The sequence below is a fragment of the Myiozetetes cayanensis genome, unplaced genomic scaffold (assembly GCF_022539395.1).
Source record: "Myiozetetes cayanensis isolate MyiCay16 unplaced genomic scaffold, myiCay2020 scf6-25, whole genome shotgun sequence".
NCBI lineage: Eukaryota > Metazoa > Chordata > Aves > Passeriformes > Tyrannidae > Myiozetetes > Myiozetetes cayanensis.
In genome coordinates, this window is record NW_026087853.1 from 38524887 (window position 1) to 38538178 (window position 13292).

Genomic DNA, 13292 nt, shown 5'->3' on the forward strand with positions numbered 1-13292 from the left:
CTTAATATGAGGTCTATACTGCGCACTGAAGATCCCCACACATTGCTTTAGATATTTTATCATCCCAATATATGTTGGTTTGTGGTGGGTGATTTCTGAAGTCTGTTCTTTCAGGAGCTATGAGTGTCTATAATTTCAGATGAAGTAACAGGAAAGAGTGTATCTTAAGCATTTCTAAAAGCAAGACTTAAGCTGTCATTCATGTGATTTTTTTTTTTAATTATTCTTTGAGTAGCTCTTTAACCATTTATACTTGAGATGGCTTTTTATATACAATTTTCCTTTTCAATGCTCTTCCTAGTAGCCTTTTTTTCAGGTTATTAGGAAGGCAAAAACTAGGCAGCCAGAAAGGTTCCCTCCATTTTGTTTCTTCTTTTCTGATGCAGTTGTACTGCAGGAAATTAAAAACTTAGATGATGTCTTGGGGGAAAGGCCTGAAGTTTTCAGCATGATTACATAGCGCAAAAAGACCTGGTTTGACAGTGGTCTCTATATGTTATGGCAATAAATATCAGTGCATTTCTGCCTGACTGCGTTTATCAAAGGAGGTGATTGTAAGCTTAAGTCAGGCTCTGCTTCAGCTCTCCCAGCTTTTTGAGCTGAAGGAAATGGCATAGTTCAGAGTTCTTGAAACTGTATGTTTTCAGTTCAGACAGATTTCAGATGAATCTGGATCACGGTATTGAAGCTTTTGCTGAAAGCTACTGGATGTGAAGGAGGTGATGGTGTCAGAGTTGAAAGTATAGATGTTGTACTTGTAGCCTTCTGACTTTCTGATGAACTTATCTGATAAATGATGTTGTGTTCCTTTAGCTGTTGCCTAGTGATGTGCCATGGGGCATTTAAGGCTCTAGGAAAACCCAGAAATAGCGTCATTTTATAGGTAGAACCCCACTCCTCAGCCACTGTTGTTGGTGTTCACCAGTAGTGGATGTAAATGGAGGTTTCATTGGAACATGACATAAGGATTTTTCCCTGCTTGCCTGTCTTCCCCACTCCCTGGTGTACTGCAGTGGGTTTCTTGCAGCTTATTCCGGGAGAGGGAGAGAAAGGAGTCAATTGTTACTGCCTCACCTTGTTCTCTTCTATTTGTTTCAGGTCTGCAGTTTGAGTTCATTAACCCCATCTTTGAGTTCTCAAAGGGAATGAATGAGCTACAGCTTAACGATGCTGAATATGCACTTTTAATTGCCATCAACATTTTCTCTGCAGGTAAAAAGCCAGGGAGATCTGAGGAGCTGCAGTAGTGAGTCAGAGGGCAAAGAAAGTAGAGTTAAGGAATGTGACAAGCAGAAGAGGAGTAATAGAGGGTATATAGAGTTCAGTGATAAAGGGAGCATGTTATTCATTATATTCTGAATTCTATAGTGCTGCTTCCAGAAGAAAGCAAATTCCCCACTGCTGGAAAAGTATAGAAAAATCGGTCAGTATTTATCTTCCTTGTTTAGAGATCGCTATTTAATTGTCCCCTTAATGTCCTCGGCACCTCTCTCGTGTGATGCAGGTCCCACAGCATGAGTGACATCTAGTGGGCAAATGAAGATACAGTGGACATGAGACAATACTGCTCTGGGCCAGGACAGAGCTTTGCCAAGAAGCCCCTTCCATTCTTCTGTCTTGTGACCTGCACGATTAATTACTTTTTTTCTTTGTTCTTGTTTTCTAACTGGCTCACCTGCTGCAGAGACTTTCCCAATCACTCTTGAATAGGCAGCTTCTCATTTCTTCTGTGACAGGAATGTGAGATCAAACAGCACTATGTAAGTGTGTTTGGTCTCTAACCTTCCACCTCTACAGGAGTCAGATTGGATACCCCATGTGCAGTAGACATCACTGAGAAAGAACAGTCACAGACAATTGACATATCTGCTACATTCATGGATATACCTCCCAGCTGTGCTGGGTGAACACTAATGAGGTTTTGGGAAGAGACTGTATGAGGGAGTTGAGTTAGGCAGGGGTGTTAAGTCCATTGAAACTGCCTGTGGCAATCTCCTTAATTCTAACTTGCTTTTTGGCAGACCGACCGAATGTGCAGGACCAGTCCTTGGTGGAGAGGCTGCAGCACACCTATGTGGAAGCCCTTCATTCTTACATTTGTATCAACAGACCAAATGTAAGTGCCTGACCACAACACCTACAGCAATGATGAGAGCTGATTTTGTGTTTATGCAGATACGGTTCCTGCCGTACTGTTTGTAACAGGTTTCTTACTGCCTGTACTGTACTGTCATACTCATCCCTTCTGTGGCTCTTTGATAGCAGCTGGAAATGCAGGATTTGTGAGCTGTCACAGCCTGCTGTCCTGTATCATGTTCCATGGTTTAGCCAGCATGGAAAGTCTGGAGTTTTGGGACATGGTGTACTATTTGAGTTCCTCTACACTGAAGCCTCCTGTTGAATGCTGGGTTTAGAGGAAGTCATGATTATAGTTACAATACATCATCTGTTGTGGTATTTTTTTTTCTTTTTTAAAGTTTTAGTGTGAATTTACTAACAGCTGTCTATTTGTCTGACTCTGCAGGACCGCCTGATGTTTCCACGGATGTTAATGAAGCTGGTCAGTCTTAGGACACTAAGCAGTGTCCACTCTGAACAGGTGTTTGCCCTTCGGCTGCAGGACAAGAAACTCCCTCCTCTGCTCTCAGAAATCTGGGATGTGCATGAGTGACCGCATGCTCCCAGAATGCTGACGTGCTGACATAATGCCATCTCCCAGCCTTTGCTAATGAGAAGCCAGCCTCCCCTCTCCAAAGCACTGAACCCTGGGCTAGGCATGCAGGGAGTGATGAGCCCGGGGTTTCAGTGTTGTCATGAGACTATGCAGGAGGCAGCTGGGGTAGATCAGATGGAGGGGTTGGTTTTGATGTAGAGCCCATACCCCAAAGGAATAACGTGAAACATTTGAAAACGGTAGAAATGAAGACTTCCTCCTGCCCCCCAACTCCTCTTTCTTCAGAGTCTTTCTCTTCTCTAAGCATATGCTGAAGGTTTGCCCTTTGATCCTCTTCTCACTGATTATGAAAATGAATTTGCAGGAACTTGCCAAAAGCTCTCTATTGAGAGTAATCCAGCTCGAAAGGCTTCTGCAGGGTCCCCAGTGTACCTGGATCTGAGAAGCTCAGGGAAGTCAGTGTGGATGTTCTATGGGTTTCACTGGGTTTCCTATAAATAAAATCTCTTGAATGTGCTGCCCTCTACAATGATTCCAAGAGAAGTAGCTTTTATTTCTTTATTATGAGACTTCATCTCTAGAGCTGCCCTTTATTCTGGCCCTCCTTTGGAAAAAGGATTCCTCTAATATGTAGTGCCCTTTGTCTAACAGGGAGATTCTCTGGGTAGGGAACATTTGTACATCAGAAAGATGTCAGGCATAAAGTAGTAGGCTTTTTTTTAATATAATGCATCACAGTTTTATCTCATGGTTCTCAGACAGTTCAATTTACCTTTGATTTGCTAACAGCTGGAAAACTTTAGTTCAAAACAGATCAGGGCATAGATTTTTATCTTTAGGGGTGGAATAGAAGAAAGGTGGGAAGGACTGGTACCTAGGTGAGGTAGGTGTGGTGGAAGGATCTCAAAAACTTCCAAGAATCTGAAGCATGTGGTATGTTTTCCAAGGTGGGTGTGAAGATGTATTGGCCAAGGAGAGAGGACACACTGCATTTAGTGAAATATGCGGGCATTGCATAAGCTATGGGCTGCACAACTCTCAGATCATGGGCTGCAGGAATATTGGGTGTAATCAGATCCACTTGTGTTGTCTTCCTTTTGCCAAAGTCTTTCCAAGGTTTTAGGAATGATAATGGGATATGGAGGTCCCTCCTGTATGAGGAGTGCCAACTGCTTTAGAAGGACACTTTGGTCTTGTATCCTTTCTTCACTTGGGGCACTGTGAGATCCACACCGGATTTATGCTCCAAATTTTTAAGTATCCACATTCATAAGTATTCTAGAATTTACAGCAATATTTTGTCTGACAGAAGAGAAATATACTGTTGTAAAACATGTTCCTTACTTTCCAAGAAACAACATCTTATAGCTGATCTCAGAGATGTAACCTTAAGTATCCTGGTAGCTTGGTCTCATGAGTCTTCTCTGTCATAGGGGTCTTTGTTTGCTTGCCCGGTGAGTATCCCAAGAGCATAGGTTCACATGGCTCGGGGTTTTTTGTTTGTCTGTTTTTTGGTTTGTTTGTTGTTGTTTTTTTTTGGCTGTGTATCTGAGCGCTATGCCCGTGGTGAGGGTATCGTGTCCATTTTGCACTTGAGGTTGGTCCCCTGCCACTGGCCTTCACTCTGCACCTTTGTAAAGCACTTGTAACAATCTGTAAAATAATCTGTTGTTTTTTATAACTCATTGCAATTGCAAAAATTCTTGTTTAAATCTGTATTTTTAACTAATCTGTTTGAGAAATGTTAATGTTTATATAAAAGAATAAAGCCTAATACAGGATTTTGACATTCTCTGATGTGCTGTCATTAGCTTGGAGGAGGGTGGAATAAGTTCTTGCTGTAACAAGCTCAAAGCTGATAAGAAAGTAAGTGTAAAGGTTGGAGAGAAGCAACAAGTGGTGAAAAAGAAATAGTAGTGCAACCCCGGGCAGTTTATTTTGGCCTCTAGGATGAGATTTGTAGCTTGATATGCACCTTGCTGTATGCCAGACCTGGCAAATATGTGAAGTGGATTAAGTGCGTATCACAAAGACCATGAATTATGCAAACATCCTTCATTTTGATTTGTACAGCTACGGTCAGAATGTAACCCTTTTATTCCATGCGCTGTACTCCATTTTCTGCATATTGTGGCTTGTCAAAATTGAAATGGGGGTCCAGCCTGCCCCTGGCTGTCAAGTGGATTTTCAGATGGACCCTAGCTGATACCTCATATACTAATAATTTCTGATATACTTAGAGGAGAATCAACCATAATAGTTGTCCATAGGCATTGCCTCCAAGGCAGTGGTAGGATGGGGAAGCAGAGAGCTGTCCAGCATTAGCTGCTTCCTAAGTGCTTGATCCTCTGCCGCAATGGGAAAGGAAAGCGACCGTCAACTCAGCAACTCCCCACACTACAGGCTATTCAGCTGAAGCCCCTGAGTTACTCTAAAATTTAAATTGGAATCCCCTAAACCAGAGGGAGAAGGAGTAGGCTTATAGGAAACTGCTGTGAGGTATGAGGTGAGGAGTAATGAGTGCTTAAGTCAGCCCTGGGTGAACTAGATGGTGGCTGGGCCCTGCTTGAGGGATTTGCTAAACAATGATCCTGTCAACAGTCAGAAGAGGTAATGGCAATGGAGCTGCAGCTTCATTTCTAGCTTCAGTTTCTTTATTTTGAGCTGTATCTCCTTAATTTGAAGAGAAAACCTGCATATAAATTTGAGGGATTTTCAAGGTACAATCTATATAACATTGCTGTGGGTGGCATTGGTGAAAGCAGTGATTTTCCTTGGCTCTGTGTTATGATTGAACCCCAGCCAGCCACCAAGCCCCACACAGCGACTCGCTTACTCCCCCACCAGAAGGATCTGGGAGAGAATTGAAGGGTAGAAAGTAGAAAATGCATGAGTTGATATATAGGCAGTATTTGATGATTCTGTGAATATCAAATCAATTATTGCACCATTTTACACTTAATAGATAAACTGTTGGGTTAGTTGTGGTACTTGTGGTTGCATTTTGAGTTTATTTCGGAAATTTTTGTTTTGTTAATAAATGGATTTGGTTGCACAGTGGTTTATGGGAGTTTGGAAGGAATTAGAGCTCTATCTCAAGCTTTTAATAACCAGATTCTCTTGTAATCTCATGAAGCCTGTAGCGAACCAGCAAGTAAGTAGCTCAATACAGAGGGTGAAAGTACAGGCCGAAGCGTTCCCGATTCTCCTCACGGAGGCTGCTGCTGTTTCCCACCCCACATCCCACCTCCCTCCCGCCGGCTCAGCGGCCGCAGCGCTCCCTGCGGGAGGCTGGCGAGGCGGCTCCCCCCGCCACGAGGGCGAGTGGTTCGCTCCGCCCCGCCCTGCCTGCCCCCCCGCGGGCGGCGGTGGCGCGTCCCGCTGCTGGCGCTCGATGCGGAACTGGCGGGGCGGGCGGAGCGGCGGCGGCAGCGGCGGTGCCGGGGCAGGTGAGCGGGGCGGCCGGGCCGGGCGGGCAGTGCCGGTGCCGGTGCCGGTGCCGGTGCCGTAGGCGGCGGGGTGCGTGCACATGTTAGAAGCGGAGCCTGCCCCACCGCCGCTAGGCGTGGGTTGGGCTGGGAGCGCAGCCGGCGGCGCTGCCTGCAGTGCCCCGCACCCGGACAGCTGCCGGGGCATCCCCTCCTGCTCCGCCGCAGCCGTCCGGCCGCGCGCGGCGGGGATGCTCGGGAGCGGCGATCCCTCCGTTCCGCAAGGTCACGGCCGGCGGCGGGCACAGATCGGGGCCCGCCGCTGCGGGGAGCGCGGCCGGGCGGGCTCTGCTCCATCCTGCCGGGCGCCGGTGGCGGGCGGGGCCGCGATGTCCCGCTGTGGCCGCGGGGCTCGGCCGGCCGCGCTCCGGCGGCAGCCCCTGAGAGGGCCGGGGGTGCGGGCGCGGGGCCCGCCGCCCTCGGGCACGGGCCTCCCGGGGGCTTTTCCTCGCTCCCTGCCGCGAGGGAGCGGGCAGGATAGTGAGGGAAGGGAGAAAGGGAGGCGCAGGGCGGACTGTCCCCGTGGAAGGGGTGAGGTGTGCAGCCTTGTGCAGGGGTTGCTGTGGTAATGTGACTGGAAAGGTGCTTTTACTCCTCGGTTTGTAAACAGCAGATCCAGTTACTCCCTAAGACAATAGAATAGGAAATCCACTTTATGCTAGGCAATTTCTTATGAAGTCACCTATAAATCAAGAGCACTTTCCCTTTAGAAATGGGTGTCACCACCTTGCTGTGTTGCTCGCTTTTATTGTCAGGCGGAGGAGGGGAAGCGAGCTTGGTCTGTGTCACTGTTTGTGTGGAGTCACGGTTAAGAAATGCTTAGAGAAATGATAAGCCTTGGAGGAAACCGATTTGTCGCCTGTCTTTCTCCTCTCCCTTTCTCCCCTGAACTCACCCATATACCATGCTTTTTTCATACATACCCAAAATAACAGGCAATATAAATTTGTAGCCCCATGAAGATGGGTTAGAACTGTGATGATCTCCCTAGACAAGCCAGCCATTTTCTCTACATCCAGTGCAACTCTGGGTCAGCATTTCTGTTGGTTTGCTCACAAGTGTCCTTGTTGTGCTCCTTGCAGAAAAGAGAATCATTTGCTCCTTATCTGTAAAAAGGATGCTGCTTGTAGACAGAAGCAAGGGGAGGGAAGATGTATTGTGGTGTCCTCAGGGTCACATAATCAAACCAAAGTCATCCAAATATAGGTTATTTGGGAAGAGTCTCTATTTTTGGACTTTATGCTGCTTGAACCTAGGGAACTGTTTTGGATGAGCACAAGGAGTACTTGCTGTTTTCAGCACTAATGAAAATCTGCAATACTGACAGATCAGAGAGAGAGAGCACTTCACATCCAACATAGTAAAAATGCAGTTTTTTGCAGGATTTCATCTGGCCATCCCATCATAGCATGTTATGTAACACTGAACTGATAGATCATTCCAGCTATAAAATACTACTTTTGCTTTACTGTTGTATTGTTAGAAAATGCACAGCTCTTGGACAGGATTTAATAGACATTGGAATTAAATGTACACTTGTTAAATATTTTATTGGGTATTTAATAAAATGCAAAATCATGAGCAAGTCTCTAGAATGCTTTTGTTTGGAAAATAATACATCTTTGTCCTCAGTAAAAAATCTTGTACGTGCCTGTCCAGTGGTGCTGCAGTTTTATCATGAGTCTAGACTTTTGTGTTCTTACTACATTAACAGGTTTCCAGCTGTAAGCTTTAGAATCTTACTACATTGGTTTCCACAGTGTTATTACTTTTAAAACAATTACAATGTCATGGATAGGCAAAAAGGAAAATAATATCCTCACTGAAAGAATGCTGTCCATACAAAGCACGAAGCATGGTTTCATGATGTATGTGTTATGTGCCAAAGCCATGAATGGTGGTGAAACAAAGTCTGTATAGCAACTGGGAAAAAAAAAAGTCTTCTAGTTTTCATGGAAAAACGTAATATACTAGAGGGCAAACCTCTTCTTCAGCCATTCTGTAACTCTTTTGAAAGCAGACAGGGTGTGTATGGAATGAAGTCCAACTTCAGTCTGTTTCAGAAGGATTTTGGAGTTGGAGAGGTAAAATCTCAGGTCTTACTAAACCACTTGTTCATATCGTCTTCCTAAATTAGTGTTGGCTTTGATTTTATCTGCCTTGGGGTGAGGGCCACAGAGGCTCATAATATTTCCCTCTCACCTCAAGCCATATTGAATATTCAGGTTCTGTATAGACAGAATATACTAGGCGTACCTCTGTCAAGATGTTCCATCTGGTCTGTTTTAGATCTTCAGTGATGAGCCAGTTGAAAAAACAAATATCTATGAGAATTTCTGGTATTAAATTAGCAAGTCACAAGTACTGCTAAATTCTAAGAGAATAAGTCTCTTCACAGTGTTTGGTTTACAGCAGTCAAGCAAACAGATTTTCTCTGATACTCCATTCCAGATACTTTTTTTTTTTTTTAAACATACTGGTAGAGATTTAGTGTGTGAGTGGATAAGAAATGGTGTAAAATGTAGTGTCTTGCCTGTCATTTCACGCTGTAGTTTTTTAACTAGGTGGGTAGCGCCATCATGCTCACAAGATGGTAATTGATACTTTTTTGTTAAACCTTAGTACAGAGTTGAATGTTTCACTTACTTTCCATTAGGAAGGAATTGGAGACAGAAAATGCATATGTTACAACCCAGATTAATTCCTGCGAATGTCCTTTGGCCCTATTGGCCTGCATTTAAGATATACTCCATTAAATTTCCAGGCAGTCCCTCAGCAGAAAGGCTTTGACGTAGTTATTCAGTGCAATACTAGAAAATACAGGATACGGCTTCTGATTAGGGATTTGCAGCAATGAGGAAAGGATTTAGAAAAAAGAATGAAAGACCTTGAGATGTAAGATTAATATGACTTCCCCAGTTTAAATGGCCTCCATCTATCTCAAGATATAAATTTTTGTGAAGTAAAAGCATTGTCAGTGACCTAAGTGCCGACCTAAGACACAAAGTGAAATAAAAATGAGCAGCTTGAAGCATCAATTAGAAAGGAGTGTTTCTTAGCAGGATAGTCTGTTAATCTGTAGAATAATTGTGATGTTTCTTTTGAAGACAAAATGTTTTGCTGCTTTTCTTTCTCCACCTTGAGATCTATGAAAAATCGATGTTGACCTATTGTTCATTTTCTGTAACTGAACCTGTATAATTCTGCTGGTCTTTGCTCTGTTGTCTGAAACTAGACAAGAATTTTAGTGCAGTTAGATTCTCTGTCACTGGAGGTCTTTAAACCTGTCACAACCATGTGAAAATTACTTCTGATGATTGACAAACATGATTTGTCTCTTGGAACTAGAATAACCAACTGAAACCCCAAAGCCAGCAAAACTCTGAAGAACTTACCCATGTACTGCCAGGAGCTCTGAAGTCTCTTTATACTGGAGAACTCCCAAATGGGGAGGCTGTGCCTTTTGGTGCCTGGAAACCACTAAACTGTGAGAGGTTGTGTTTACTTTAGATACCTGCTACTAGCAGGACCCTTACAGTAATTTGAAAAGTTAGAAGGGCTACTTGCATATGCCTAAATTACCTGAGCTGAGGCAGTTCTTATGCTGTGTTCCTAGACATTGCAGTTAAATGAGAGACTGTTACGTTTCTAGGTCCCTGTGACAAGTAATGCATTGGCATAGGAGCAAGGAACAAAGTTTCATGGGTTTCTGTTTCTTCCACAGCCTTCAATATTTCAAAGCAGCAGCAACCCTCAAGAAAGGGCTGGTCATCATACTGCTTTTGACTTATCCAGTAATGTTTGTCAGATCTTTACTTTTTGTTTTGTTTGTAACTAATTTCTAAACAGTTGTATTTGTGAGAATCAGGAAATCAACACTTGTTTTTTTACATGAGAGGCAAAGATACACTACTGTCAAATTTGGTATCTGATGACCTCCAGGAACTCTGTGTTATCTTTTGAGCAGAGCAGCCTTTTTTTTCTTAATCTGTTGCGTTTCTCTATCTCATCTGCCAGTTCAGCTCTGTGGTTGTGTCCAGCTTCCCATTATATTCTAAGTGAATTTCCCACTGTCAATATAAAACATTTGATGCTCTTCTTGCCTGTAGCTTTGATACCAGCTTCCCTGGATCTGCTTGTTTCGGTATATGGTACCTGGTCTGGAAAGGCCCTTGTAGCAGGAGATGGGGAGTTGTGCATCTGCTTGTTTGCCCCTCATCAGGAGGAGAGGAGTGCTTTTTGGGGTAAAGATGATTAAGAATCAAAACCAGTTCCCGCCAGAATTGCTTCACCCGCAGACAGTGAGCCACTCTGCTGCCACGTCTGTTTCCACCTGATGGCAGCTGAACTGCCCCTGCTGGAGCCATGAGCTGGGCACGCTTCTTCTGTCCTCCAGGGCACCCGGTTGCTACCTTCTTTCACTTATTAGTCTTCAGCCATACCCAGCAGGCATTGTGTGTCCCCTCCACCTTGCCGTGGTGACTGCCCACGTCTAGAAAGTCCACTCAGGATCCCTTGTTCTGTCATTTGCTGGCTCAGACAGTTGCTTGAGGTGGTTCCTGTCCCTTCTTCCCTCTGAGCTCGCTTCCCCCAATGTTTACGTGTGGATGAGTCTGCCAAACACGAGCTTCTCACATCCCAACGCTCTTGCAGACTAAAAAAATGGGCTTTATTTCCTTTCAGTTTTGACCAGCTGGTACTATGATTTATCAACAAAACTAATAGTAGGATTGGTTTGAGAGTAGGAATTTCTGATCTTCCACAGTGCTGAGGAAGAGAAGGAGAAGGCATGTAGAAGGAAGGAATAAGAAGGCACATGGTACATGTGGGGAGACAGCCTGAGTATTTCTAATGCACGGCAAAACAGATTTGAGGCTCTGATTTCCATGATGCTAACAACAGCCAAATAGCTGGATTATTTCAAGTACTTTATTTTCTGGTTCTCATTGTCGCGAGCAATGTTTCAGTGTTTCCACACTGTTTGTGAGTGTCCCCTTTTTATGTCTTATGAATGGCTGGAATTTACTGTTGGGATCCCAATGAGCCTGTCATTTGTCCCCGTGTGACCCATCTCCAGGAAAGAGAGTTTTATCTGCCTGTATTTGGTAGTGGTAGTGCCATGAGTAACGTCTCCTGGCCTAGAGTTGCTTACCATGGCTTTGGGAGGCGCCGTAGCAAGGGAGAGCACTGAATAATTTAGCAGTTGCAGCTCCATCCAGCAGTTCTCTCAAATGTCACGTTTTGTTGTTTTCCTGTTAATTTTTTATGGCTGTACATTTGCACTGTTTGGCTTTTGGAAAAAACCTTCTGGTGCCTGGATTATGGGAACTGTGGCCTACCTCTCAAATGGGAACCAGGAAGAGGGCTGGGAATGGAGGTATCTTGTGCGTACTGGCGTCTAGGCTGCAGTCAGAAGCATCAACAAAGTTTCTTAACTCAAAGCTCAAGCCAAAACCAATTCTGGTTTGGAAAAGAAGGTAATGCTATTGTAGTTACAAGAAGGTGTGAGGCTAATTTGGTTTAGAGGCACTGTGTAGGTTTTGGTTTGCCCCCACTCCTTGCAAAGTGTATCAGTGATTGTTACTTCAGATTTGAGACTAAATGAAAAACTGATGAGGTAGAAATAGATGAGAAAGCTCTCGTATTTTGTGACATTTCACAAGAAGGGGCAAAAAAGGACAGACTTGAAAAGGGTGAAGAACAGGGAGCCAGAGCTCCTGTGTTACTGTTCTCCTGTGCAAATCTCTGGAGATTAATTTTAAATAAAAGAAGAGTTTAAATTCAAACAGTGTAGAGCAGGAGAACCAGCCAGATTGGCAGAGGGTTTTTAAGCCAGAATTTGTTGAATTTGTTGTATGATTCTGTAGTGAGTAGTGCTCTGTGTGCCCTGTACAATGATCCTGCACAGGGAGGATAACTAAAGGGATATTCCAGGCAGTGAAGAAGGGGAGGAGAATGAGGTCATTAACATAAAGTGAAGTGTGTGAAATGAGCTGAGGCTGAGGCTAAAATCTGTCATCTCCTTCCTATTAGGGAATGGAGTACTGTAAAAGTGTATGCTTTTCCTACATTAGTTTATTGTTCATGCTTTTTCCCAAGAGTGTAATAGAATAAAATGGGTAACAGTATTTGCATACTGTTCTTTCTCACATGCTTATCTCTTGTTGTTCATTCAAGGCCTCGGTCTTGATTTTTCTGCATGTTTTTCAAATACTTACTGGTAGGTACAGCCTTGCCTCTGTGGAGCAGGGGCTGCTGGAAGCAATCCTGTTAGGATTGTGTGTTAGCACACTTTGCACATCTTCTTTGTGTAAGACTGAAGGAGCAGCTGCAGTGCATGTCTGTGGAAGCATCCTGTGGGCACCTGGATAAGTGGATCTTGTCAGCTGTGGTTGGTTCTCAGCTTTCCATGGGTAATAACGACTCCTGATATTTTTAGTGTTCATGGATATGGGACACCTCACTGACTGCGAGGCGTTTATTTAGTGTGTTGCAAATACTACACTGTCATCTAGCTTGGGGGCCTGCAGGTGCCACGATGGATGTGTTTCAGTGTTGACTCCAGGCAGTCCGTGTGCCTGGGTGAAGCTTGTTTGTAGCGTGGGCAGTGCTGGGAGCTTTGGTGGTGGAGCAGAGGGGGTGGAGCACTGCAGCTGCTCTATAAATATACCCGACAGGCTAAAATCTAGGGACTAAAAGATTGGGTTGCTATGGTGATTGATCTGAATCAGATTACCTGTGGGTCTGTTTTCACAGCATGTGCATGTGTGGTGACTGCGTGATCTTGCATGTACAGCAGGCTGCTTTAGCCAAGCATTTGGCTGAAGCAGGGAGGTGAGAGGAAGCAACGCTGAAGGGCCAGCATATGGCAGGGACAGGGAAATCTGTCACTATAGCAACTGAGAACCTGAATCAGTCCAGCTTCACTCTGTGATGCTGCAAAAAGGTTCCTCTCTGTATGGCATGATACTTCTGTTTGTGAACCCATTCTGGTCATGTTCAGTCTATTTGTTGGCATCCCTGCCCATGCTACCTCCATTTTGCTTTGGAAAACTGATGTGGAGGCTAAAGATGCTTGGCTGTGTTAGTAGTGTTTTCAGAAGGCAAAGAGATAATATTATGTAGTAGGA

At 44.3% G+C, this 13292-nt stretch overlaps 2 protein-coding genes across 28 annotated transcripts in view; both read left to right on the plus strand.

Annotated features, from left to right (window-relative positions):
• Positions 1-4455, plus strand: part of NR1H3 (nuclear receptor subfamily 1 group H member 3) — a 31218-nt gene extending 26763 nt beyond the window's left edge. For all 6 annotated transcript variants that reach the window (XM_050336074.1, XM_050336069.1, XM_050336070.1 and 3 more), the window contains 3 exons: positions 1099-1212; positions 2022-2116; positions 2525-4455. In XM_050336074.1, the coding sequence (XP_050192031.1) occupies positions 1099-1212; positions 2022-2116; positions 2525-2671 (356 nt within the window). In that variant the 3' untranslated portion in view covers positions 2672-4455. The remainder of the gene's footprint in view (positions 1-1098; positions 1213-2021; positions 2117-2524) is intronic.
• Positions 4456-6024: 1569 nt separating this feature from the next.
• The window catches only part of MADD (MAP kinase activating death domain), a 72390-nt gene continuing 65122 nt past the window's right edge, over positions 6025-13292 (plus strand). For all 22 annotated transcript variants that reach the window (XM_050336042.1, XM_050336053.1, XM_050336046.1 and 19 more), the window contains exon 1: positions 6025-6123. The gene's annotated coding sequence lies outside the window, so the exon portion shown is untranslated. The remainder of the gene's footprint in view (positions 6124-13292) is intronic.